The 27,214-nt window shown below is 49.2% G+C and overlaps 1 protein-coding gene across 2 annotated transcripts in view; it reads left to right on the top strand.

Annotated features, from left to right (window-relative positions):
* The window catches only part of GRIPAP1 (GRIP1 associated protein 1), a 66,180-nt gene extending 39,458 nt beyond the window's left edge, over positions 1-26,722 (top strand). For both annotated transcript variants that reach the window (XM_081844995.1, XM_081844994.1), the window contains 5 exons: positions 2,850-2,977; positions 5,123-5,251; positions 7,356-7,449; positions 18,121-18,275; positions 25,632-26,722. In XM_081844995.1, the coding sequence (XP_081701121.1) occupies positions 2,850-2,977; positions 5,123-5,251; positions 7,356-7,449; positions 18,121-18,275; positions 25,632-25,724 (599 nt within the window). In that variant the 3' untranslated portion in view covers positions 25,725-26,722. The remainder of the gene's footprint in view (positions 1-2,849; positions 2,978-5,122; positions 5,252-7,355; positions 7,450-18,120; positions 18,276-25,631) is intronic.
* Positions 26,723-27,214: the final 492 nt, after the last annotated feature.

Genomic DNA, 27,214 nt, shown 5'->3' with positions numbered 1-27,214 from the left:
GAATGCACCAGATGGTCTGTACTGGAAGCTGCATTCTGCAATCTGCTGTGTAAAAAGTGTCCCTCATCGTGTGTGTGTGTGTGTGTGTGTGTGTGTGTGTGTGTGTTAGGGGTGTGTGTACTCAAGCAGATTTATATCCTGCCCTTTCTCTAATGAATTCAGGGTGGAGTACACAGTTCCCCACTCCCATTTTTATATAATCACAATAGCCATGTGAGGTAGGTGAGACTGAGAAATAATAACCTATGGTAATCCAGTGAGTTTTGTGCCCAAGCAAGAATGTTAATAGCAAAGTTTTGTTTATTGAACCAAGGGTGGGCTAAATCTTGACCCACTAATGGATTAGTGGGCATTTATTGCTGGGATTCTGAGAGAATGCTTGACTAGCTAGAGCTTGATCTGATCCATTAAGGTACTACTTTATGCTCTTCAGCAGCAAGAATACAGACTCAGGATCACTTCATACATGTGAGTTACACTTTAGCTGTGTTAGAGATCTTGAGTATGTACTCTTGATGTGTACATTATAAAATGCACTGGTAGACTGTGAGCCTTCTGGTTTTTTTTATTCTATTTTTAAAAAGATAGACCACACAAGACTAGTTGGTTCATTCCTGTACATCAGCTCTCAGCACTTGGGCTTTGCAGTGTGTTTCAGCACTTTGGACAGCTCCTTGGTCCTATCCCTTAGAATAGAGATGGAGAACTTGGAGCCCTCCAGGGATTGTTGGATCCCATCCCATCATCCCCAACCAGAATGACCAATGCTCAACATCTGGAGGGCCACAGGTTTCTCTTCCTGGCCTTAAGAGAAGAAAATGCAATAATAATGCTAATGCTAGTAGTAGTAAGGTAAAGGTAAAGGTACCCCTGATCGTTAGGTCCAGTTGCGGACGACTCTGGGGTTGTGCGCCCATCTCGCTCTATAGGCCAAGGGAGCCAGCGTTTGTCCACAGACAGTTTTTCTGGGTCATGTGGCCAGCATAACTAAGCCGCTTCTGGCGAACCAGACCAGTGCACAGAAACACTGTTTACCTTCCCGCCGGAGCAGTACCTATTTATCTACTTGCATTTGATGTGCTTTTGAACTGCTAGGTTGGCAGGAGCTGAGACCGAGCAATGGGAGCTCACCCTATCGTGGGGATTCGAACTGCCAACCTTCCGATCGGCAAGCCTAGGCTCTGTTGTTTAGACCACAGCGCCACCCGTGTCCCAGCTAGTAGTAGTAGTAGTAGTAGTAGTAGTAGTAACTTGTGATGTACAAGAGCTCCACAGGAAGCGTTCAGGAATCAAGCTGGATTTTTAGTATGGGTTTATTCAGTTGCAGTCTTGCGGCATCGTAAAACAAGCAGTTGGTACATTCAAGATACACAGCACACAGATGGAATTATGTTCAGGGAAATGCCATCACTTCTTCACACCCCTACCAATTAACTGAAGTGGGAAGTCAACCATGCCTCTTTAAACTAGCTGGATCAGTTAGGCAACGCCCCATGTCTCGTGATGCTTAGTCATCACATGCAAGGAGAGTGCTTAACTCCTTGATCCATACAACACTTCAATATCTTGGACTTCTGCTATGTGTATCCTGACTAGAAATAAAATATAGGGTACCTTTGGCAGGAAGGATTCCAAATGAGGCTGGCTGGTACATTGAGCATAATCTTTCATGAACGTGAGCAGACATAGCACAGAAGCTTAAAGCTGGGAATTCAACACAAGCAAACCACTTCAGACTGTTTGTCCCATGTGACAAACACCTTGGGCTTGTGTGCGAACACCATGCTCCCAATACATTAACCATGGTTGGGGAAGTGGGCTTCGGGGTGGGTTCTCTCATATCCCCCTGCTGGCCTTTTGCATGATTGAGAGTTACATTGACACCAACCTTTACAACGGCCAATGTTTCATTTTAACCAACTCATGGGTCCTGGTTAAGATGCATAGCATTAACCATTCTATAAGAAGTATTAGCTGAGAGTAAAAGCCAGTAGAGGGAAGTTGGATTTGTACGGGGGGTGGAGGCATTGGTCTATGCGACTCTGGGATCCAGCAGCCTGATCCTGATCCCTAATCTGTGGTTAATGGATTCTGAATGCTTGCCTCCACTGGGAACCTTGTGTGTTCCTGATTATGTAAACAAGATTGGTTCTGTCTAGCTCCTAGGGGCCACTTGGGAGTTCTGCAAAAGCAGAGAGGTGGTTTCTCCTAAGGAAAGAAGTTGGTGTTGTTTTGCGGGGAGATGTGAGAACAGTGAGATCAGTTTAGGACAAGATTCAGCCGCAGAGCAGTGCGGGGTGGGGGTGGGACTAACATCCAAATGCTCAGGTAAATCCTGCTTTGGGCAGACAGTCTCTGACACCATCTTTTTTCAAAATACTCCTTGGGATATGCTAGGAAATAACACCTTCTGGGAAATCAGATCCCCCAGGGAGCTAAACTAACTACTCAGGTGGTTATTTGCAGCCAGGTACTTTCAGAGATTTGAGGGTGGAGAGAGAGAGAGAGAGAGAGAGAGAGAGAGAGAGAAGAGCCTGAATCTGTGTTTAATATGAACTGGATCTTGTTCATGCCAGCCCCGTTTGAGGAGCAGATACCAGCCTGTGATGTGCAACGGACATTACCTAGGTTATGGTATATGTGTCTGTGTACTTTCTGACTGTTGAAAGTATTGTCTCTGAGCATGTAGAGAGTGTTCTTCGTGTGCCAAGGAGCTGCCCCCAGCTAGCACCTACACACCTGAGGGTTACAGGACAGGGCAATGGGGAGCAGCTGTGGCTTTCTAGCCGCTTTGGACCCCAGAACTGCCACCCTTATTTGCGTTTCTAACATTGTGCTCTGCCCTCCAGGAATCGAGGATCTTGTCTTGGCAGATATCAGCTCGCCCAGCAGGGCACAGACGGGAGACAGCAGCAGCATCTCGTCCTTCAGCTACCGTGAAATCATGAAAGAGGGATCTGGAGCCGGCAGCAACAAGGTGAGGCATGATAGGTGACAAGAGGTTTGGCTGTAGGTGCCAAGGACGCCAGAGCTCTCGAAGGGGTGAGGTCTGTAATTTCTTTTCCTGCCCCTGTAGATGGGAGCAGACACCTGGAGCTTTCCTTTCAAAAGCAGTGCCTTTCCTCAGATTTGAGGAAGGGCCATAGCTCAGTGGTAGATCATTTGCTTTATAAGCGGAAGGTCCCAGGTTCAGTCCCTGGCATTTCTAGGTGGGGTTTGGAAACATCCCTGCCTGAGATCCTGGAGAGCAGCTGCCAGTCAGTGTAGACAGTACTGAGGTAGATGGACCCAAAGCAGCTTCCTGTGTTCCAAACTTTCACTCCTGGGTTGTTGGTAGTTTTCCTATGGTGCCATTTTAGGGATGGTGCTGCAGGAGTCCCTGTCCCCATGCAACTGGTCTTGCAGACAGCACAAGAACTCCTTAGGATCGCCTCTATTTCTGGCCAGCTCATTGATTCTACCCAGGGGGTGATTGTTTATAACTGGTGGTGTTGGGGGATGAGTGTTCAGGCTCCTGGGCTCTCACTTGTGGGGTGCCTCAGGGTTCCGTCCTCTCCCCCATGCTTTTTAACATCTACATGAAGCCACTGGGAGAGATCATCAGGGGGTTTGGGCTGGGTGTCCAATATGCGGATGATACCCAGCTCTACCTCTCTTTTAAATCAGAACCAGTGAAGGTCCTGTGTGAGTGTCTGGAGGCTGTTGGAGGATGGATGGTGGCTAACGGATTGAGGTTGAATCCTGACAAGACAGAAGTACTGTTCTTGGGGGACAGGGGGCGAGCTGGTGTGGGGGACTCCCTGGTCCTGAATGGGGTAACTGTGCCCCTGAAGGACCAGGTGCACAGCCTGGGAGTCATTTTGGACTCACAGCTGTCCATGGAGGCGCAGGTTAATTCTGTATTCAGGGCAGCTGTCTACCAGCTCCATCTGATACGCAGGCTGAGACCCTACCTGCCCGCGGACTGTCTTGCCAGAGTGGTGCATGCTCTAGTTATCTCCCGCTTGGACTGCAATGCGCTCTATGTGGGGCTACCTTTGAAGGTGACTTGGAAACTGCAGTTAATCCAGAATGTGGCAGCTAGACTGGTGAATGGGAGTGGCTGCCGAGACCATATAACACCAGTCCTGAAAGATCTTCATTGGCTCCCAGTATGTTTCCGAGCACAATTCAAAGTGTTGGTGCTGACCTTTAAAGCCCTAAATGTCCTCGGTTCAGTATACCTGAAGGAGCATCTCCACCCCCCATCGTCCAGCCCAGACACTGAGGTCCAGTGCCGAGGGCCTTCTGGCGGTTCCCTCGCTTTGAGAAGTGAGGTTACAGGGAACCAGACAGAGGGCCTTCTTGGTGCCTGCCCTGTGGAACACCCTCCCACCAGATGTCAAGGCAATAAGCAACTATTTTACTTTTAAAAGACAACTGAAGGCCCTCTTTAGGGAAGTTTTTAATGTTCGATGCTGCATTATTTTTAATATTCAGTTGGAAGACGCCCAGAGTGGCTGGGGAAACCCAGCCAGATGGGCGGGGTATAAATAATAATATATTATTATTAATATTATTAGTATTTGTATTAGTAGTATTATTATTATTACTGATCAACTTGATCTATGTATTAGCTGCACAAGCCAAAGGAATTCTTTTGTTGTTGTTTTTAAAGGTTGCCTGTGTGTGTGTGTGTGTGTGTGTGTGTGTGTGGTTGTTTGACCTGCCTTTGAAGTTGCCACAACAAAGACTCTTAAAATAAACTGGGTTTGTTATTCCCCACCCCTGCAATATAATCTTGAACATATCCAAGGGAAACTCTCACCCACCCACTGGCTTCTTTTCTCCCAAAGTCTTGTCTGAAGATTGGAGAAAATGGGTTTCTGTAAGAAGAAGAAACAGCCAATCAGTTCTTTATTGGAAAATTGGCCAGGGTGTCAAGCATGAGGTTCCTCGTCCTACGCTATAGGACGATAGATATTCTGGGGGTGCCTAGCAGCTAGATTGGTAGCTTGGGGCCTGCATCCCTATAATTGTTTAAAAAATGTTTAAAAATTACTTTGGGGGTGGAGGATGATGGATGCAGTGAAAGACTGCTTTGGCTTCCAGCCTGCCTGCCAACCCCCTTCTCTGCTTGCAGTCCACCACAGGCAGTCCGCAGTCGCAGTCACAACCCCCTCGGCCAGCTGACCTGTCGGATGAGGAGATTTCTGAGCTCTTCCAGCGTCTGGCAGAAATTCAGCAGGAGAAATGGCTGCTGGAGGAGAAGGTATGGAAACCTCTGCAGGCCTGGTTTTGGAATGGCAGAATAGGCTCTTGCGTGGCACCTTACGACAGGTACATACTGGCTCTCCTGCAGTATGGCTGGCCCAGCCAGATGTCTGTACACAGTGATACATGCCCAGCTCCCGCCAGTGACTGAGAATGTTAACTCTAGGGAGTTTTGCCTGTGCTTGACTCTGTGGTAGGGGTGCAGAACTTTTATCAGCCTGAGGACGGTATTTCCCCTGGATAACTTTTTTCGGGGGGGGGCATGCGAGGGATGGTGGTAAGATCAGGGGCAAAAAGTAGGTGGGTTGATGGATGTGACTATTAACCTTTGTATAAAGGTAAAGGTACCCCTGACCGTTAGGTCCAGTTGCGGACGACTCTGGGGTTGCAGCGCTCATCTCGCTCTATAGGCCGAGGGGGCCGGCCGGCATTTGTCCGCAGACAGCATGTGGCCAGCATGACTAAGCCTCTTCTGGCAAACCAGAGCAGCACGCAGAAACACCATTTACCTTCCCGCCGGAGCAGTACCTATTTATCTACTTGCACTTGACGTGCTTTCGAACTGCTAGGTTGGCAGGAGCAGGGACTGAGCAACGGGAGCTCACCCCGTCGCGGGGATTCGAACTGCCGACCTTCTGATCGGCAAGCCCTAGGCTCTGTGGTTTAGACCACAGCACCACCTGCACCCCCTATTAACCTTTGTACAGTAGGTTATTTTGAGCCACACACTGCCAGAGGTTCCTACATAGACCCCTGTCCCTGTCAACCATTCACAAAAGCAAGAGGCGTTGCAGTTTGGGGTTACATTCCATCCACACAAAACACACTTCCGAGAGGGTGTGGAGCAGTACCAGTGAGTAAAATGTGGCAGGGCCCAGGCCCTGGCCTAGTGAGCGTCCTGAGGGCCACATCTGGCCCCCAAGGCCTCTAAAGTCCCCAGAGGAACCACCATGTGGCAGCCCATTCTGATCTTTTGGAGATTATTTCCAGAGCCCAGACTGGTGAGATGACTTCCAAGAGCAAAGTCAGCGATGTTGGGGTTAGATGGAGAAATATATTTAGCCAGGAGCTCCGTCTGTAAAAGCATGAGACTCTTAATCTCATGGTTGTGGGTTCAAGCCCCCCTTGGGGGGGGGGAAACACCTGCATTGCAGAGGGCTGGATTAGATGACCCTCATGGTCCCTTGCAACTCTGCAATTCTATGAACCTATGATCTAAGAGGCACGCGCAGGCCTGCCATTGGTGGAGGTTCTGGATTCCAGGGTTTTGGGGGCAGGTAAGCAGCACTGGCTGTGAGGAATGATGCCATCTCCCCCCCCCCTTTTTTTTTTTAAATATTTTTTATTAAGGATTTTCTTGTTTTACAGAAGTGTAGTGCCTCGTTTTTTTTCTTCTTCTTCTTCTTCCATGTAACGTTTTTACAAATCCGTTTCATTTGTTGAGGCATTAGGGGGAGAAGAAAACAGAAAGAAAAAAGAAAGGGGGGGTGGGGAGAGGGAGGATGGATGGGGGTGGGGTCGGGTGGCGGTGTTTCTATTATGTTTAATGTATGTAGAGTTTGGTGTCAGCGTTGCTTGTGTTGTTCACTTGTGTTCCTTTGGTGGTGAGAGAGGTTGGGGTTGGCTTAGGGTGTGATTGTTTGCTTGTGATTGGCTGTGGTGATCTTTGTTTTCGTGTGTGAGTGAGGTGGGTGGGTGTTTTGGATCAGGTTAGCCATATTGATTTGTATGCTGTTGGTGGATTATTGTCGTTGTCCTGTTGGGCTGTGTATGTGATAAAGGGGAGCCATACCGGGGTGAAGGCGTCTTCTTCTGTTTGTCCCCGTGTCAGTTTCAGTTTATTAGTTAATTTTTCTAGTAGGGCTGTTTCCCATACTATTTGGTACCATTGGTCCATGCTTACTCCTGACAGGTCTCTCCAGTGTCTGGTTATGATGTTTCTGGTTGCTGAGAGCAGGTGGGTTATAAGTTCTTTGTGGTGTAAATGGGCATTGTTGTCTTGGAAGATGTTTAGTAGGGCCAATTCTGGGGTGATGTCTATTACTTGCTTAGTTATTTTACATATTTCTTGTATGGCTGTTGATGCCATCTCCCTTTGCTAGGTGAAACACCTGGAGGTCAGCAGTGCTTCCATGGCTGAGGACCTGTGTCGGAAGAGTGCCATCATCGAGAGCTACGTCATGGACAGCCGCATCGGTGAGGACTCCTGGCAGTCAGGAGGGAATAAGCTTGAGCAAACCAGGGGCTAGTGGCCTTGACCTCAGCTTGGTGGAAGGGGGTGGATCAAAGCAAAGATTGTGTGTCCAGGAATTTCAGGGTAAGAGATCTACTTTGGACTCCTGAAGATTCTCTTCGCTTCCATTGGATAGTGGTCCTAGGGAACCCTGAGGCTGCTGAATAGGCTTGCAGCTGAGGTGAGCTCTGAATCGGGGCCTCACACTTGACACAGTTCTCTGGTGGAATTCCCAATGGGTAGTGCCTGGTCAGGCCAGGAGGCAAAGTGAGGCGGCTGCCTTAGGCAGCAGGAACCATCGGTGCAGCAGTTCTCAATGTTGATCTTTCTCCTCACCCCCACTTTATGCTTGATGTAGATCTTCTCTCATCCCTTCTTCTGTGGTGAGGGAGGGGCACCATTTTGGGGTCTGCAGGGAATAAGAGGTGATGTTAAGTCAGGAAGGAAGTTCGAGTGGAATGCCCACATCCCTCAGCAGTACTGTCAGCAAATTAGGGGCAGAACTGGGCAGGCATAGTTGCACCGTCTCCCTTGGTCACAACTGGAGCATAACCAACCGCTCTGAGACTTTCTATATACAGTGGTACCTCGGGTTAAGTACTTAATTCGTTCCGGAGGTCTGTTCTTAACCTGAAACTGTTCTTAACCTGAAGCACCACTTTAGCTAATGGGGCCTCCTGCTTCCGCCACATGATTTCTGTTCTCATCCTGAGGTAAAGTTCTTAACCTGAGGTACTATTTCTGGGTTAGCGGAGTCTGTAACCTGAAGCGTATGTAACCCGAGGTACCAATGTACATAGATCTTAGGAGAAACTGAAGGTGCTTTGGAAATATTTTATAATTAGGGATATAAATCCATAAAAGAAATAACATGAATCATAAACAAAAATAGTGTTATAGTTAGAGTCCCCTCCCCACGCTAACTTACAAGTCCAGAATCTGACATGTATGTCTCAACTTCATTTTAAAGAAAGACCAACATCATGGCTGCTAAGGGAAAGAATGTCAAGGGTGTGTGGATAACATTGGCTAAAACTGGGGAAGAAGATGGGTCTCAGAGGGGTCTCCTGAGACTTTGACGCCTCACCTCCTTTTTTGGCTAACCTCTCTCTTCCACCATGGGGCCATCACTCTTGTACACGGGGGAAGAGAGAGGATGGTAAAAATTCCACACTTCACACTCTAGAATGGAAAGGAGGTGCCCTTTAAATGTTACACTGGTGCCCTGGGAAATGTCTTTCTGTAGGTTCATCCCATGGCACACCTGCGACATTTCATTAAAGGCCTGAAAGCATGGGGGGGGGGGCGGTCCAGCCACGCACAACTTTCCCACCGAATCAGCACCTGCTTTGCCTTCAGCCTGTCCCCCACCTCTTAAGAAAGCCTTGTCCCTGCCTGAAGTGTGGGGCGCAGAGTAAATCGGAAGAAGCTAAATCATTTCAAACCGGCCATATTTGCAGAACTCAAGCTTGTGGGGAACGGGCAGGTGTACACATATATAGTGGTACCTCGGGTTAAGTACTTAATTCGTTCCGGAGGTCCGTTCATAACCTGAAACTGTTCTTAACCTGAGGTACCACTTTAGCTAATGGGGCCTCCCGCTACCGCCACCGTGCAATTTCTGTTCTCATCCTGAAGCAAAGTTCTTAACCCGAGGTAATATTTCTGGGTTAGTGGAGTCTGTAACCTGAAGCGTTTGTAACCTGAAGCGTCTGTAACCTGAGGTACCACTGTATTAGCAGCTCCCCCTTTTTGCATATTTGACTGCTGATGGGCACAGAGTGGATTTGGGCAGCAGGCATGAACCGTGGCCTCTTTGTTAGCAGCCTTGCATGTATTTGGGGGTAGAGCGCAGGTATCCTCTTTTAAGCGCTGGAAAGGTTTTTCAGCCTGTGAAGCTAGGCCACAAAGAGGGGTAGAGCTAGAAAGAGCCCTTTGAAGCGTCCCCTGCCTGCGTGTGGCTGTTCCTCCTCGCCCATGTCCCTGTCCCTCCCACCTCTGTTCCTTCCGTGACAGGCCGGGCCTGCGGAAGGGACCTTTCTGTGCCATCGGTGAAGCCGAGGGGGCAGGCCCCTCCCCCTGCTGCAGCCAGAATGACAGCCTCCGTGGGGACCTGCTGTCAAACCCTGTTAGTGCCACTTCCCATCACCAGGCACAGACAAAGGCAGGAGGAAAGGGCTGTTCCCACTCGGCTTCGCTGCGGTACAAAGGGAACCATGTGCAGCGCAGCTATCCCAGGTCTCTCTGTCTGGCTGCGCCATCTCCTCCTTTGCACTGCCCTTTCGGCTCTCTGCGGCTCCTCTTGCAGGCCTTACAAAATCTGCAGGATCTGCTGGAGGGCTTGCTTTTAACACTTCTCCTCAACGTTCTGTAGATTAAAGTCCTGGCTTTTCAGTGTTGATGCTGACCTTTAAAGCCCTTAATAGCCTCGGTCCTGTATACCTGAAGGAGCTTCTCCACCCCCATCGTCCAGCCCGGACACTGAGATCCAGTGCCGAGGGCCTTCTGGTGGTTCCCTCATTGCGAGAAGTGAGGTTACAAGGAACCAGATAGAGGGCCTTCTCGGTAGTGGCGCCCGCCCTGTGCAACGCCCTCCACAGGAAAGGAAATAAGTAGTTATCTTATCTTTAAAAGACATCTGAAGGCAGCCCTGTTTAGGGAAGTTTTTAATATTTAATGCTGTATTGTTTTTAACACTCGATTGGAAGCCACCCAGAGTGGCTGGGGAAACTCAGCCAGATGGGTGGGGTATAAATAATACAAAAATATTATTATTATTATTATTATTATTATTATTATTATTATTATTATTATTATTTTGTTTTCCTTACAAGTTTCTAGCCCATGTGGTTGCAGAAATAAGCTTGAAAGAGTTGTGGTTCTGGCTAGAGGCCCTCTGGCAGGTGACTCCACTCAACAGCTCAGTCCCAGGCCAGCCGTCCTCAGTCCCACAAGGTGGTTCGATGGTACAGGATGAAGCAGGTCCAGACAGTGGCCTGTGTGCGGAGGCTGCCTGGGAACTCCCATCTTTGCAGCCGTGCCTTGGTCTGTTGTGGAGGAAAGGCAGGGTAAAAATGAAATAAGTACAAATAAAAATAGATCTGCCCGTTTTCCCCCCCTTCTGCCCACCCATGTCTCACTCCTTCTCCTCTACTGTATAATTTTGCCGCGAGGATGAGAGGACTGAACCCTGTGTGGGTGTGAACATGAGTTCAGTATTAAGCTTCAGATAGGATCCCGAGCTCCACGAACTGTGGGGTCTTCGTTCGCTACACACACACACACACACACACACACACGCAAATTGTGGGGAGAAGTAAGATCTGCTGCCTTGAATAAGCTGCTTCTGTGCTCAGTGCTGGATGGAACTGGTGTTTTAGCATGTTAACTCCGGCATTTCTGAGATCAGATAATCCTTGTGACAGAATTCCTGCTTAATGTTGCTTTTCAGAGAGCAGATCTTTGGTAATGTGGCTTTCACAGCCTCTGGGTTGCTGCCATTTCCCCCCTGGATGGTGCTGGTGGGATCTCTCGATGGCCGCATGTTACCTGCATGGCTAATATGTAAGAGAGAGAGTGCAGGAGAGGCTCTGGTTATGCAATGTGCATCGTTGCCAGCGTAGGTTTTGAATTCACATCAGAAACCTGACTGAGGCATCAAGCCTTGTGTGGTGTGAAATGACCCTTGATGTGAAAGGAGGCTGACATGAGGCCCGCTGCCACGGCCCTCAGCCAGGATTCTTTGATATAAGAGAGCTTCAGATCCTTTGCAAGTTTGATTCCACGGATCTTTTCAAAATTTCTCTCTCATACTTCCGGCACCCTTGCCAGCATTCCACCTGGAATGTTCCCAAAGCTTGTTGAAGCTTTTGGAGTTCCCAATTTGGCTTTTGGGCATCATGGTCCCTTGGCTTATTCAATTAGTCTTAACCAAGATGCTTTGTTGGGGTAGGGGCTGAAAATTGTGCCTCAACGGAAGAACATTTCCACAACCTGCATAAATTATACCAAAAAAGGATTTGCATCTGTTTGCATGATGCGTTCTGCTACACCACGTGGCACGGAATCAAGATGCTTTGCATTGCAATGAAGCCCCATTTCCTGACCAATGGAGATCCTTCTCCATGTTCCTCCCTCCCTCTATCTATCTTTTACCTTCCAAAATTCCACTCCAGCAGCCTTAAGGACTAGAAGCTTCTTTCCCTTCAAAAAATTAAAATCAAAGCTGCAAATCTCATGCTACTGAAATTTGCATCTGCCACCAGATTCCACGGCTCTGCTGTGTGATTGCAGAACCATAGCCTATACAGAACTTTAGTCCCAACCAGCTTGGGGGAAAGGGGGCTAGGCCCCAGATACGGATCTGACCACGGCTTGCAGTTGCTCTGGTTTTATTCCGGCTACTAGTGAAGTAGAAATTCCACGAGTTTGGGGGGAGTTTGAAGTAGGGAGACAACTGCTCGGGACTTCAGCTTCGCTTTAGGGCGGGTGGAGAGAGCAGAAGCCCCCCGTATCTCTTAAGGAAGTGGCCTCTCTGTGCTTCGTGGGCTTCCTCCTTGGCAAGGGGGAAAGAGATGGAGGAGGAGCTCTTAAGTCTTGCATGACTTGGAGATTGGATGTTCCATTATAGGTGGAAGGAGAGTCCAGGGAGAGCTCTCTTGGTTTTTTTGTCCCGCTTTCTGCGCACCAAGGTGGAAAGCACAGGTGGCCCTCGAGTCTCTGCTCTTGGCACGAGAATGTGCGGGCTCAGCAGATTCATTTGGCAAGTCAGTTGGAGCGAGAAGCCAGGTCTCCAGGCCATGAGATTCTCATTCCTGATTCTCATTCCCGAGCCCCTCTCCCACAGACTCTGCAATCCGTCCCCCAGTCCCACAAACCCACATAGCATTCACATAGGGATTGTCTCCTCTGTTCTGCTTTGTTTTCCCTGCCTTTGAGGCCCGTCTCTCTCCCCGCCCCCCTTCTATAAGAATCCCCACCCTACTTTCACCTCGTTGGTGATCCTGCTTCCATTCCTTTGGCCCACCTGAACTTGCCAAAGAGCAGTGGTGTTGGACTCAGCCACAGTGCTAAGGGCGAGAGAGAGAGGGTCCTGCGATGCTGAGGGGCGACGTGCAAAGGGCCTCTCCTGTGCTTGGAGGTAAAAATCTGGCAGCCGGGGTGGTGGGTCCTCTTGAGCGGCTGTGGATAAGTTTTCCATACTTCCACGCAGAACTGCGCCGCGGGCAGGGAACAGGAGCCGGTTATAAATAGCTTGCGCAGGGTCGCCTTCGCCTCAGCTTGGCAACACACAGCCCAGCCAGTGAATATTTCATGAACGCTAAAAATACAAACCTCCTCCTCCTCCTCTTGCATCTTGTGCCACTTCCTTCTGCCTTTGCCTGTCATTCTCAGGCAGATTTGTCCTCCAAATCTTTGTAACTGAACCCAGAAGTCACTGCTGGCCCTTCTGCTCCAACCACTTGACCCCACTGCCCCAGGAGTCCTCAGGGTGTGTGTGTGTGTGTGTGTGTGTGTGTGTGTGTGTTTCTCTCTCCAATTAACTCCTCTTTTATTTCTACCTCTCCTACAATATAAACTAGATGGATTTAGCCTCAGGCAATTACCTTAGGTTTTGATAATTGAACTGAGGTTCCCTCTCCCTCTATCTCTGGGAGGGGAATGGGCTCAGTGGATTTGGGCTTTGCAGATAGGAGGCAGAGAGGAGAGCGAGATGTTTCAGGTGGGAGGCTTGGTCTAGGGAAAGGATGGTAAGCCTGGTGAATTGTGCGGGGGCAGACAGTGGCCCATACTCTAGGCCAGTGTTTCTCAACCATGGGTCTCCAGCTATTGTTGGACTACAACTCCCATCATCCCTAGCTAGCAGGACCAGTGGTCAGGGATGCTGGGAGTTGAAGTCCAACGACAGCTGGAGACCCGAGGACGCTAAACACTGCTCTAGGCATTATTCCTAAAGCTTGTGAGAGTGGGCCAGGCTTGTGAACTCTGGGACCAGCCAGAGGAAAGTGGGCCTGATGTCAATGTATTCCTCAGCTAGGAGGATGGAGGGGAGAGAGAGAAGCAGCAACAACACTAAGGGTGCCACAAACAAAATATCGGTGGTTTTCCATTCCCATTGTAAAAAAAAAAAAAAAAAGAAGCAAGCACTGACAATTAAATGTTTCCAACTTAGGTTAAAAAATGCTATTGAGAGATCCATGGAACAAACCAAACCAAAAGAAAAACGATTTGAGATTGAACAAGTGATGCAGTTTGGCAATGAGGCATACGGTATATTGGGAATAGATAGATATATCGGACCTGAATTATTCTGTTTCTGTGACGCCTCTGCTTTAGTACAGCATGATGTCAGCCAAAATGCACATGCAGGTCCTTTAAAGATTTCATATTTCCATTGCAAAAACTCAAAAACAAAACAAATTGGGGTGGGGGTGGGGAGATGATAACATCAGTGGGAAGAAAGGGCTTTTGCACTCAGAAGCCCCACACTGACCGACTTGAGCAGGAGGACTCAGAGGTTGCGACCCCTACTGGATGGTAGGGGTGATTCTGAATGTGGAGGAGCTGCCTGGGCTGTTGGAGGCGATGCAGGATTTCATTCTGTGCTTTTAAGACACGCCTAGTCATTTGGATGCTGCTGCAGGTCTGCCCTCTTTATCAACAGCAGTTAAGCACAGCACAGAGGGAAGTTTTGGCAGGCAAGCGGCCCAAATGCTAATGCACCTGTTATCCTGCCCTAAAGAGCAGCTTCCTAGCTGTGGCAGACTTCATGCTCAGGTTGGCAGAACCTTCTGTTAGTTTAGACTGTTTTCAGGGTGGGCAAAAGGCTGAGTTTCCTTCCGCCCTTCAGTGAATGCTAGCAGGCAGAGGTGGGCCCGTGTGGGGTTGCGGTACACGACTTTTGCAGGCTGCAGAATTAGGATTTTTGTTGTTATTGTTTAACAGTGGAGAATTTTAATTTTTAAACTTGCCTATACTCAGCCCTGGGGAAGGGCGCCACAGAGATCATAACTCATGTTGACAATTGTGCGCAAGGGACACCGGAGTGGTTGTGGTAGTCACTCAGGGTGAACCGAAGGGTGTCAGAGGCGATCCTGCGTACGAGTTGGGTTTGGTGGCAGGAGGAGCGGAGGCCGGGAGTCAGGATTCCTGGCTCCTTCCTGTCCTGTGTAAAGCAGGGGCGTTGCGGGGGTGAGCGACGCATGACGGCGCAGCCAAGGGATAGAAGGATTTCTGTCTTGAGAGACAGGCCGGCTGATGAGTGCTGAAGCTGCAGAGCAGGGAAAGCAGGTGGGATCGATCGAGTTGTCAGGGTTACTTTAGCTCGGCATCAGTCTGGGGAATCAAGGGAGCAAACTCCAACGGACAGCTACTGGGGCAGTGGGGGGAGATGCCTGCAGAAAGAGCACAGGAATCCTGGTGCTCAGCCGTAGCCTTTTCTCTACGACTCTTTCAAGTACTTATTACAAAGCACAGAGGGTGCTACCATCTAAGCTCCGTCCTCGCAGCTGCTTGGAATAGAGCTGTGTGCATAGAACCAGGGCTAGCATGGGAGTTGGTTGGAACTTTTTCACTCTAAAATAACCGGCCCCATAGGAGGGAGTAGAAGCGGGGTCAAACCCAGGGGTGATGGGTCAAGACGTGGAACCTAGAGGAATCTATTGGACCAAGAGAGAACCAGGATGGAACCCGGCAGGTTGTTGGGAGAGATGAGCAGTAAATTCCAGGTTCTGGTTTCTTGAAACTCGGTACAGTGGCACCTCGGGTTAAGTACTTAATTCGTTCGAGAGGTCTGTTCTTAACCTGAAACTGTTCTTAACCTGAAGCACCACTTTAGCTAATGGGGCCTCCTGCTGCTGCCACGCTGCCGGAGCACGATTTCTGTTCTCATCCTGAAGCAAAGTTCTTAACCCGAGGTAATATTTCTGGGTTAGCGGAGTCTGTAAACTGAAGCGTATGTAACCTGAGGTACCACTGTACTGGTTAACTCACAGATCACGGTTTTACTACGCAGCCTGGTTGACCACTTGGCATCCCTGGGCTCGACTCAATGATGTTGCATCTAGCCTGTGGCCATTCATTCCCTGATATCCCCAGACATGTGCTCCCCAAGTGTGGTTACTCAGTGGTGAAGAGGGAGCACTCTGCACAAGCTCAGAGGAAACTCTTGCTAGTTCATCCAGAGCTCAGCTCTATTTTTTGAAAACAGGCTTCAAAGTGACGCATGTATGTGTGTGTGTGTGTTTTATGATGCCTTTGTACCTGGCCATAGCCTGTGCACTGCTTGCTTGTTTGCCTAACCCCACCAGTCCAGGCAGTGGCTGTGGTGTTAATGGGGGCCATGTCATTGTCATCCGTCCTGTGAGCCTGCCTTCCCACTCACAGAAGTTGCAAAACAGCAGGAAGGCCTCTTGGCGTTCCTTCTAGCATACGAGTTAAGAATCTCATTCAGTTCCTCTTCCGCAGTTTTTCTTTTCTGTTTGAAGCCAGTTTCTCGGGGTGGGGGCAGAGAGGTTGGGTGGCTGCTGTTATCTGTTCCCCTGCTGTTTTGCTAATTTCGTGGCTGAGCAGGTTTCAGGGAAAGACCCCAAATTTATGTCAGCTCCCTAAGGAGATCAGAGCAGGCCCAGGCTCTGGAGAAGAGGGCAGTGAGCAGTGGTTAGGGAGCAAGGGAGGAGATGGTTGTGGAGAGAGGCGTCTCAGCTGCAGGCTGCCTGTTCTGAAAGGAGGAGCAGGTGATGGGAGGAAAATGGTGGGCGTCACTGTTGTTGTTTTTAGTATACAGTGGTACCTCTGGTTGCGAACAGGATCCGTTCCGGAGTCCCATTTGCAACCTGAACGGAACGGAACGCAACGCAACCCGTGTCTGCACATGCACGGGTTGCGATTCGCCGCTTCTGTGCATGTGCGTGGCGTCATTTTGCGCATCTGCGCATGCGCGAGCGACGAAACCTGGAAGTAATCCTTTCCGGTACTTCCGGGCCGCTGTGGGACACAACCTGAAAAGACGTAACCTGAACCGAACGTAACAAGAGGTATGACTGTACTTAATGTAACACCCACTAGCAGGAGAGTAGTGTGTGTTTGTGTTGCCCCTGGAGGAAAACGCTCATTGTTTTAGTGGTTTTTCTAGGCATGGGGACCTGCAAGCAAAGGTGAGTTTGTTTCAGCACAGCTCCCTCCCAACGCTCATTCAGAGCAAGGGATAGCATGGCCTGTTTTCACTCTGAATTGGCTTTTTAACATTGTCACATAAGCAAATCTGGCGCTGCAATTGCCTCGTGTCTCCCACATGATCCCTGGGATCGCTCAGAGGAGGAAGGGCCTAAGAAGTGAAAGGGGAAATTATTTTCCTCAAGGGTATCTCATGGTATTTGTTACTCCCCTTGGAGAAATGGCCAAGAAGCTCTCAAGGTAGCTTGCAGTAAGCAGACAGTCATATGGAAACCCTGACAATAAAATAATTATAAAACCAGCTCAGCAGCTTGGGGGAGAAGGCCAGCCAGTATCGACCTGAAACCGTGTTTGTCAATGCACTTCCTAGGAGTCTCCAGGGGAAAGAGCCCTTAGAATGGCCTGGGGGAGACGTGGCTCTAGAGGGAGGTGAAATAGCTTGTCTTCTGTTTAGGAAGGGACCTGGGGTAAGACTGCTGTCTGAAAGTCCTGGGCATGAAGTTTGTTGCATTTTGCAAGTTATAGTGCTGGTGCTTCTGTCCCATTTTCCAGCATTTCCCTTTTTGCACTGCACTACCGGTTGTGTTATGAAACATTGGCTTTTCGGCAGTCCAGATTTCAAATGGTGGAAAAGAACTGTAGGCTGGGATGCCGCTCCACCTTTCATCACATGACATTACATGGTGAAATTCTCTGATTTGCAAGTGGAAATGGAGTTGCAAATGGATTTTTTCCCCTGGGAACAATTAAAAATTAGCACTGAACTTCTGCTAGATTCCACCAGATTTCCTGACGTGACTTTTTGTAGTCTCTTTCTCCCTCTCTGATGTGCTAGACCTGTGTCCGATGCTGCTACTTCAGACTGGTGTTGGGGAGAAGTACATCTTCTACACAAGTCCCCTCCGTATCACACGTTTAATATCCAATCACTTTCAATAGTTATGGCTTCTGCCAAAGAATCCTGGGAACTGTAGTTTCTCAAATGAGCTGAAAGCTGTTAGGAGAGACCCCTCTTTCCCTCACAGAGCTACAATTCCCAGTGTGGTGTAACAATCAACCTCCCTTCCCAAGGGGAATAAGGGTCTCCTAACAAGTCAGCACCCTTAAGGAACTACAGTTCCCAGGATGCTTTGTGGCGAAGCCATGACTGTTTACAGTTTTATGATACTTCATTAAATGTATGGTGCAGATGGGGCTATAGAAAGGTAGTTGTCAAGGAGCAGGATTCTAGCAGAATCCTGACATGCTAGCTTTCTGTGTACAGAGAATTGTTTTCAGGTTAAGGAACACCTAGTCGTGTGAGGCCCCCTTTTGCTCTCACAAATGGTACATCCCTGACAGAGGTTTGTCTCTCCCCCCTGAGAACTAAGTTTGAGATGCCCATCAAACCACAACACACCCGCTTCCTCTCTCTCTCTCTCTCTCTCTTGACTCTCTTCCCCTCTGCCCAATTCTGACAGACGTGTCGGGGGCCCACGGGCAAGTCGACCGCAGCAGCCTGAGCAGCGTCTTGCGAGACCTGGTGAAGCCAGGAGATGAGAATGTGCGGGAGATGAACAAGAAGCTTCAGAACATGCTGGAGGAGCAGCTGACCAAAAACATGCACTTGCAGAAGGTTTGTGGGCGCAGCCTTGGGGATCGCGGGTGAGGTGTGTGCCTGGGGAGGGCATTATCTGAGGGCGTTAGAGATGGGAGCCGGTTCCAGGAGAACGGCAGAGCCAAGAGAAGACAGCAGAGCAACAGCCAGCCCTGAACCCCGCTCCCTGGTCCAAATTGAAAGTGGACATTAACATGGTCCAGATAGATCTCATCTTTCATGGGGTTACGTTCCAGGCTAGCATGCAAAGCCAGAGAAACAAAACAAAAACCCCGACAACTGAGCAAATCACCCAAACACTCCTCTGATGACTCTCCAACCTCCTCCACAACTCTCTCCATGCACCTCCAAAATTCTCTGCAACTTCCTCTGCTCCACCAACTCTCCAGCCACACCCTAATGCTCTCCCAGTGGCCGATGGGTTTGCCAGTCATCTCCCCTTCCCCTTCCCCTCCTTCCCCTTTGCTTTTATGTATTTATTTTTCACCAATCCACGTAAAGTTGCAGTCACCTAAAGGAAACCAGCGATCTACCTGTATAGGATTATGGGCACGTCAGCCTGGATAAAGAGTGTGGTGCTGATAACGCCAAGGTTGCAGGTTCAATCCCTGTATGGGACAGCTGCCTGTTCCTGCATTGCAGGGGGTTGGACTAGATGATCCTTGGGGTTCCAGCTCTGCAATTCTATGATTCTATGTGGTTAAAGTGTTCCTAGTTCATGCATGTAACACATACACACAACAGTGCAAGGGAGAAAGTTAGAAGTCCTAGCTAACTTTTTGGAGGGGCAGAAAGCATGCCGTTATGCAGCTGCTACTTGCAGTCTGGAATGGTACAGTCCAGGAGCAGTTTTACCATAGGATGAGGGTCCTTCCGAGGAGGAGCAGGAAGCTGCTAGAGGAGGTACCAGCTCATCCCACTCGGTTCCCCCTGCCTGCTGCATCAACTGGGTTCTGTGCTCTCATAGGTAAAGGGACCCCTGACCATTATCTCCAGTAGGGGCCGACTCTGGGGTTGCGGCGCTCATCTCGCTTTATTGGCTGAGGGAGCTGGCCTACAGTTTCCGGGTCATGTGGCCGGCATAACTAAGCCGCGTCTGGCGAACCAGAGCAGCGCACGGAAACGCCGTTTATCTTCCCACCGGAGCGGTACTTATTTATCTACTTGCACTGTGTGCTTTTGAACTGCTAGGTTGGCAGGAGCTGGGACCGAACAACATCGTGGGGATTCGAACCACCGACCTTTTGATTGGCAAGTCCTAGGCTCTGTGGTTTAACCCACAGCGCCACCCGCGTCCCCTGTGCTCTCATCCGGCTTGGCTAATTGACAGCACTGCTCAATGCTGGGGCCACACCTGCTCCTGCAGGCTCGTCTTGTGTTTTTAGAGAGACTTTGCCCCTGGATCTGTTGTTATTGTTTTGTTGTTTTTGCTTTAACTATTTACTTGCATTTTTACCTTGTATTTTATCCTGTGAACCACCCTGGGGTCTTGTGATGAAGGGGAGTATATTACTATTACGATGATTATTATTATTATCATCATCATCATTTTTATCATCATTTTAAATTTGTATACCGTATTTCTATCTTACAATACTCAAGGCTGCTTACAAGCTGAAGAAACAAAAAACGTACATCTTATAACAATCTAATGCAAAAGAAAAATGTGACAATAAAACATAACTTTAAAATATGTAACCTATACAGTGGAGCCTCGCAAGACGAAATTAATCCGTTCCGCGAGTCTCTTCGTCTAGAGGTTTTTTCGTCTTGCTATTAGCGGCTATTAGCGGCTATTAGCGGCTATTAGCGGCTTAGCGGCGCTTAGCGGCTTAGCGGCTTTAAGAAAAAGGAAAAAAACTCGCAAGACATTTCGTTTTGCGAAGCAAGCCCATAGGGAAATTCGTCTTGCGGAATGACTCAAAAGACGGAAAACTCTTTCGTCTAGTGAGTTTTTCGTCTTGCGAGGCATTCATCTTGCGGGGCACCACTGTATCAAAAAAGTAACATTCAACAATCACTAGAATAGTATTGCGTAGTAGTAATAATAACGTATAAAAGTTAAACAGAAATCCACTCAGCAGTTGCAATAAATAATTTCTAAACTATAATCAATAAAACAACAGCAAACCACAGTACATAGAATAATACAATACAAACTGAGAGGCAGAGACTAGAGGGTGGGGCAAGGCAGGTGGAAGGGAGGCCTTGCCTGACGAAGTCTCTCCCCTCACAGTACTTCTTATTATTATTAGACTATTCCTTGCGTGGAAAAGGAACTCTGCACATGCTTCGAAGCACACAACCTGAAGGAGTAGGGTTTTTTGGGTACCCCCCCAAAAAAAAACCCAATTGGCACATGTAAATTGCATGGGGTGAAGAGAGGAAGCCTTATTGGAGTACCTAGCTTCCCAGGGACTAACAGTGGCAGAAATGGATTAGGTGGGGGAGATGTTCCAGGGAGGGACCCTAGCAAATAGCAGCAGAAGGTGGGGTCAGTGAGAGGAGAGTGCTGCTGTATCTTATCAGGGACATGCAACTGCAAAATGGAGGCAGTAAAGACTTGGGGTGGTTCCAGAACAGGGGTCGGCAAGGTTTACCTCGCCTGGGCTGCTTCACTCCTGCGGAGATCAATCTGTGGGCCGGCACCGTGGAAGCGAGTCCCTGCTCCGCGCTGCGCCGGTTTAGCGCAGTGCGCAGGGACTCGCCGAGCGGGCAGCTTGGTTGAGGGGCGGCTTGTGGGCTGTTTCGACGACCCCCGTGGACCGCTTGTGGGCCGCAGGTTGCCTACCCCTGTTCCAGAGAGATTGCAAGCAGGGTGGCAAAGGGGCCAGCTTGGAGGTTGCCATCACAGCGAACCAGCAGCAGGGGCCCAGGGCCCTTCCCCACAAGCCCGCTTTCGTCCCACCCCTGATTTCACACGCAACTTCAGGCGTGGGGTACATGTACCCAGTCGGTAAGGAACAACTGAGAGCTGAAAGCGAGCAGCAGAAGGGGGAGCAGCTCCACAGCTGCAGGAGATGGGGAGATATTTTCCCCTGGCGAATAAGGGCAGCTGGCAGCTCCTGGGACGCTGGCATCTTTTCCGGGTGCTCCTGCCACGAGCCCACGGGGGCCGGGCTCCCACAGCTGCCCTCCCGCTGCCTCTCTCCATCCTCCTGCTCTCGGGATGCAGGTCAAGGTGACTGCGAGGGGAACTGAAGAGGCCAGCGGGAGCCTGGCTCCTGGCACCGAGCGGCAGCTGAGGGAGTAGCAGGTTTCCCTGCCCATTATGAGCCGTGGTGACCTTGAGCTGCAGAGGAGCAGCCGCCGCTGCTTCCTTGTGCCAGAGATCTGCTAGGGCTGGAGCCGCCTCTCTCCCCGTGTCACAAATGGGTGACCACCCAAAGCCAGAGAGGGAGGCTGTTCCCTGGGCCGTGGCAAGGCTGCCTCTGGGGCTGAGCAGTCAAACAGAACAGGACAGGGGTGCGCAGGGCAGAAATTGTCCCCGCAGCCTTGAATGGGGGGTGGGTGGGGGGGTCTGTTCTGGCCATCATAGGGGCATGGCAGCGGGGGTGCTGTGTCCTGGGTCTTGCCGCTCTTGGCCCCTCCTCACCCCGGGAAGATGCAGAGGGGTGGAGGAGAGAAGAAGAGGATGCTAGTGCCCTCCCCAGCCCTTGTGCTCGGAGAGCCATAAATGCTCAGATCCTGCACAAGCGTTCCTTGAGAAGGGGCAGTGAGAGACTGAGCACAAGACACAGCCACTCAGAACCCCACTTAAGGATGAGGAGCATCATATACAGTGGTACCTCGGGTTACAGATGCTTCAGGTTACAGACGCTTCAGGTTACAGACTCCGCTAACCCAGAAATAGTACCTCGGGTTAAGAACTTTGCTTCAGGATGAGAACAGAAATCATGCTCCAGCGGCACGGCGGCAGTGGGAGGCCCCATTAGTTAAAGTGGTGCTTCAGGTTAAGAACAGTTTCAGGTTAAGAACGGACCCCAAGAACGAATTAAGTACTTAACCTGAGGTACCACTGTATTGAAAATGCATCTCTGAGTTACTTGTGGGGCAAAGGAATTTGTTCACCCCCCCCCAAAAAATATATAGTCCAGCCCCCCACAAGGTCTGAGGAACAGTGGACCGGCCCCATGCTGACGCCTGGCTAGCCTTTCTCCCTAGCATATTATTTTTCGATGAGCAGGGAGGGGATTTTGGGGCGGTGATAAGGAATATGTAATTAAGTACTTAACCCCAGGTACCACTGTATAGGATATTCTGAGCATATGCAAAGGGTTTTCTCCCCACTCCACTGTATTCTTCCCTTTGGAAAGCTTGCAGCAGCTTATTGGGGGGGGGGGAATTCATGGGAAATATCTCTTCCAATGCACCCCTATCAGCCACAAGAGCTACAAGTGAACCCTCCATGTTCAGAGGCAGTGTAACTCCAAATACCAGCTGATGGGGACATAGCAGTCTCCCTGCCCTGCTCTTACAAGTTTCTCAGAAGCATCTGGCTGACGGCTGCTTAGCAATCAGGGCTGGGTAGACCTTAAGCCTGATCCCGCAAGGCTGTTCATGTGCTCACCTGTTTTAATCACCAGCGCTCACAAACACAGGCTACAGGGAGAGGCGAGAGGGAGCCCGCCCCAGCAAAAGACTTTGCAGCATATTGGCCTCCCCCCCCCTTTCCTTTTTCAATATTAACTTGATGTAGAATCTGATCCTTCCAACGTCCTAATGGAGCAAGGGGACGAAAGAGTGATGTCAGCGGAAAGAGGCGGCTATTTATAGCTGCATCTGAGTGGGGAGGGATGGGGGGGAGTGGAGCTGCTTCAGAGGACGGACTGTCAAGGTTGGGGCTGCAAAGGAGCGGTCAGTGCAGCGGGGGGGGGGGGCAGAGGGAGGATGCTGTCTTGGAGACAGGGTGGGCGTGTTGCAGGGGGTGCAAATCCACAGATAATGTGGTGCTGGGGAGGAGGGGTGTGGGGTTTGGGGCAGGTTAAGGTGTGTGGGCGACCTGAGTGGGGGCCTCTAGGGGGCGCTGTGCAGCTGGGAAAGAGGCTGCCAGCCAGAAAGGTGGTGTGGTTGGAAGAGGCACTGGTCAGAAGGAGCCTTTGGGGGGGGCATGCTGTAGCCGAGGGAGGGAGCGTGGTTTGAGAGACAGCACGTGGCTTGCATCCAAGAGGACCCTTTCGCTATCAAAATCCACACTTGGTTTGTTCTCTCTCTGCCTCTTTTATTGATTGTGATTGGTTCTTTATCTCATGATTTTAAGAAACAGTTTCCCTCTGAACTCAAGCCCAGTGGTGATCAATAAGAAAATTTTAACTGCATAATCCCATAATGAATTTATATATTTATAAGGTTTTAATCCTGCCTCTGGTCACAAGTCATCTCATTGATGTGTGTCAATAGGCACAGCCTGAGAAGGGTGTCCTGTTCAGATCTGGTGTTTCCTCTTAGCTCCATCTTTTCCCAATACAGTGATACCTCTGGATGCGAACGGTATCTGTTCTGGAGCCCCGTTCGCATCCTGAACATAGCTGCCAACTTTTCCCTTTTCTTGCGAGGAATCCTATTCGGAATAAGGGAATTTCCCTTTAAAAAAAGGGAAATGTTGACAGCTATGATCCTGAAGCGAAAGCAACCCGCATCTGCGTGTGTCGCGATTCGCCGCTTCCTCGCATGTGCGTGACGTCATTTTGAGCGTTTGTGCGAGCGGCAAAACCCAGAAGTAATGCGCTCCGTTACTTCTGGGTCGCCGCGGAGCGCAACCTGAAAACACTCAACCTGAAGCTACTTCTTTTTTTAAAAAAAAATAATGTTTATTCAAATTTTAAAGGTTACAAAAAGAAAAAGAAAAAAAAGGTAAAAATAAAAAAGACAAAAAAATACAATCAATTAAAAACAAAGAAAACAAATCGAACCTTTACATAGCTTTCTTTCCTTTACTTGTTTCCTTGACCTCCTCACACCTCCCATTTTTGTATTCTAATTCAAATTATTGTTTCAGCAAATCCTTCCAACCTTGTTTTTATCTTAATAATTTGTCTTATTATACTATAATTTTACATTCTCTCTTTCACCAATTCATTTTTACTTAATCCTTTATGTCATTTCTGCCAAAACCACATAATTTTCTTTTTCCAACATCTTTCTAGCAATCCTTAATTTTACAATATTTTTGAAGATAAACTTTACATTTTCTCCAATCTTCTTCCACCGACTCTTCAACCTGAAGCTACTTCAACCCGAGATGTGACTGTATGGGGCAGGGGACTGAAGCGTTGCATTCCCTTCCTTTCCCAAACTCAGATTTGTGCCTGTGGCTTCTGCCTGTGCCTCTGTTGTCGGGGTTGCCAACTTACTGTTTTGGAAAAAAAGACTCTCCCTGCCCCCCCGCCGTCCCTGAAGAGGACAAAGAGAGCTAAGGCAGTAGTGTCTCAGAGGCAAGCCAGAACTTGATGGACCAGAAGCAGGGCTTGAAGAAAACTGGCCGGCCAGGGTGGAGCCTGGCAGAACACAGAACCGTAGAATTGGAAGGGGCTGCGGGGGTCATCTGGTCCAGTCCCCTGCAATGCAGGAACCTTTTGCCCAACATGGGGCTTGAATCCATGATCCTGAGCAGAGCCAGGCAGAGGCCCGGGCCAGGTAGATAATGTGCCCCCCCTTTTTACCCTGGGGATAACTGAAGTCTTATAGATAAGTAAGTATATAAATAATTTTCACAAAAGTTATGCTGACAAATAATTTTATTTCAAGGCTTGAACAGTATCTGCATATAAAGACAAAATGGAAAATATAAATATACAATAGTGCTTTTTTAAAATACATAGGGAAAAGGATTATTTTAAGTATTTACATTTAAAAATGCTTTCCTAGCTTTCTTTTCTGCGAATTCTTGAATTACGTAGGAAAAATCAATCAACGTCGCCTTATCGTGGTTGATGTTTATCATTGCTAAACCATTTAGGCGTTCTTGAGCCAATGTTGATCGAAAGAAAGACTTACCGGTAATTCGTTTTAATATATCGAAACTTCTCCCATTGGAGGCCACTTGTAGCTGGTAATGATAAGAAAATGCGTCATGCAATTAGAAAATTTGGGAAAACGTTTTCCAAATTCAAGTTTAGTATTTGATCAGCAATTTCTTTCGGTGACTGAGGCCCCCTTTGGAACCGGAGGCCCGGCCCATATGGCCCCCCCCTCTGTCTGGGCCTGATCTCGAGATTAAAAGTTTTACCAGGTAGCTGCAAACTTCGACCATTAACCTGAGTAGGGGCCGAGTGTGAATATGGGCAGGGTTTGTCCTGTGGGAGATGATGGCACCATCTTCCCCTGGGCTCAGCTGACCTGCTTCTTCCCCTTCCTTTCTTTCCCCCTCACTAGGATTTGGAAGTGCTCTCCCAGGAGATTGTCCGCCTCAGCAAGGAGTGTGTTCCGTCCCCTGACGCTGAGCCTGCCCTGGATGACGCCATCTGAGCTCAGTCCCGTCCTGTGATGCCCATCCTTCACTTTGCCCTCGACTGCACTGCTGGCATGGGAGAGGGGGGTGGTTATTGGCGCCTTCTGCCTCCCTCCCAATGTGTCACTTCTCTTAACCTTGTTTTATTTTAGGGAGGTGTTCAGTCCTCTCCAGCTAGCTGTCTTTCCCCGTCTCGGCGCCAACAAACAAGTTTGCCCTTTAACCGCCTCCCAACTCAGGCCTCCCCACTCCCTGCCCTGAAACGGATTTGTTTCTCCTAAGTAACACACACACTGGCTATCCTCTATCTGCTTCTCTTCAAGGCTGTAAATGCTGGCCCTTTAAGAAGCACTGGTTGAGGTGGCCTTCCTGCAGCAGCACTCCTTGTGGGCTGGAGGGCAAACTGTAGCTTGGTTCTTAAAATTGACCCGGGGTGGGGTGGGATGCTGTGAACAGAGGGGAATAACAGAGGAGCTGCAAAGCAGAATGGGAGGCATTCCTGCCATGGTAAACAGCCATTTCAAGCACCGCTCTTGAAATACTATTGCTCTAGGGATGTTTAACTTTCTCCCAAGCCTCTCTGCCTGCTTCTGACTCTTCAAGCTACGTCTCTGAATCCTACCTTCCTGATTCATTCATAACACCTCCTTCCCCTGTTCTCCCATCACCTTGCATGCTCAGTCAGTCCTGAATCTTATTCTGCCCCAGGTCTGTCCAGCTGTTGCTGCTGTTAATAAAAAAGGTAAAATATTATAGATAAATAAATATAAATATATATATAGATATATATATATATTTGTGCTGATTCCCTCCCTCTGGGTGGGACTTGACCCAAGCGGAGCAAAACCCTTATGTCTCCAGGAGGGGGGACTCTTGGGGCTCATTCCAGCTGCACTTTTTTTTCTCCTGTTGGGTGAGGGTAGCGTGTGTGTTTTATTTAACGTATCAATGACTTGTACAAGGCTGTAATTGTTGAGCAACTGATAATGCAAACAATGATTTTTGACTGGCTTCAGCTCTGTGTGTTGTTCTTGTTTTGAGGAGGGAGGGGTGAAATGGGGCTGAGCTCTCTTTCTATGCCTGAGTCAGTTGCTTCCAGCACCCTGGATTCATGGTGGGGGGGGGCTCCTGGGGGGGGGGCTGTTCCAATGGCGCTTGACATGCCGTGTTTGCTGGTGTGGCATCGACACCTGAGCTAAGTTCACTCTGCACTCTCTTTTAAGAGGTTAGACCAGAGTCAGATCCCCTCTCCACTCATCCCCTGCAAATCTTCAGTTGCTGGCCCTGCAGTGGATCCTTACTACTGGAAAGAGGCAAGTGGGTGGCATTCGTAGACTTGAGAAGGGTGTTGTGGGGACTTAAGGCACATCACCAAAGTAAAGTGACCCTGGTTCTTCCCCATCCCGGTGTTATAAGAAAAAGCTGCTCCTTTATCCCTTATGGGGTATCCAAGAGCCCGTATAGAGTCCTTATGTAGGTTTTCTGTTGGTAGGAGAAAATAACAGAG

This window comes from Podarcis erhardii (assembly GCF_964252035.2).
Source record: "Podarcis erhardii genome assembly, chromosome: 17".
NCBI lineage: Eukaryota > Metazoa > Chordata > Lepidosauria > Squamata > Lacertidae > Podarcis > Podarcis erhardii.
The sequence above is the reverse complement of the archived record's forward strand: the minus strand, read 5'-3'. Positions and strand labels throughout refer to the sequence as shown.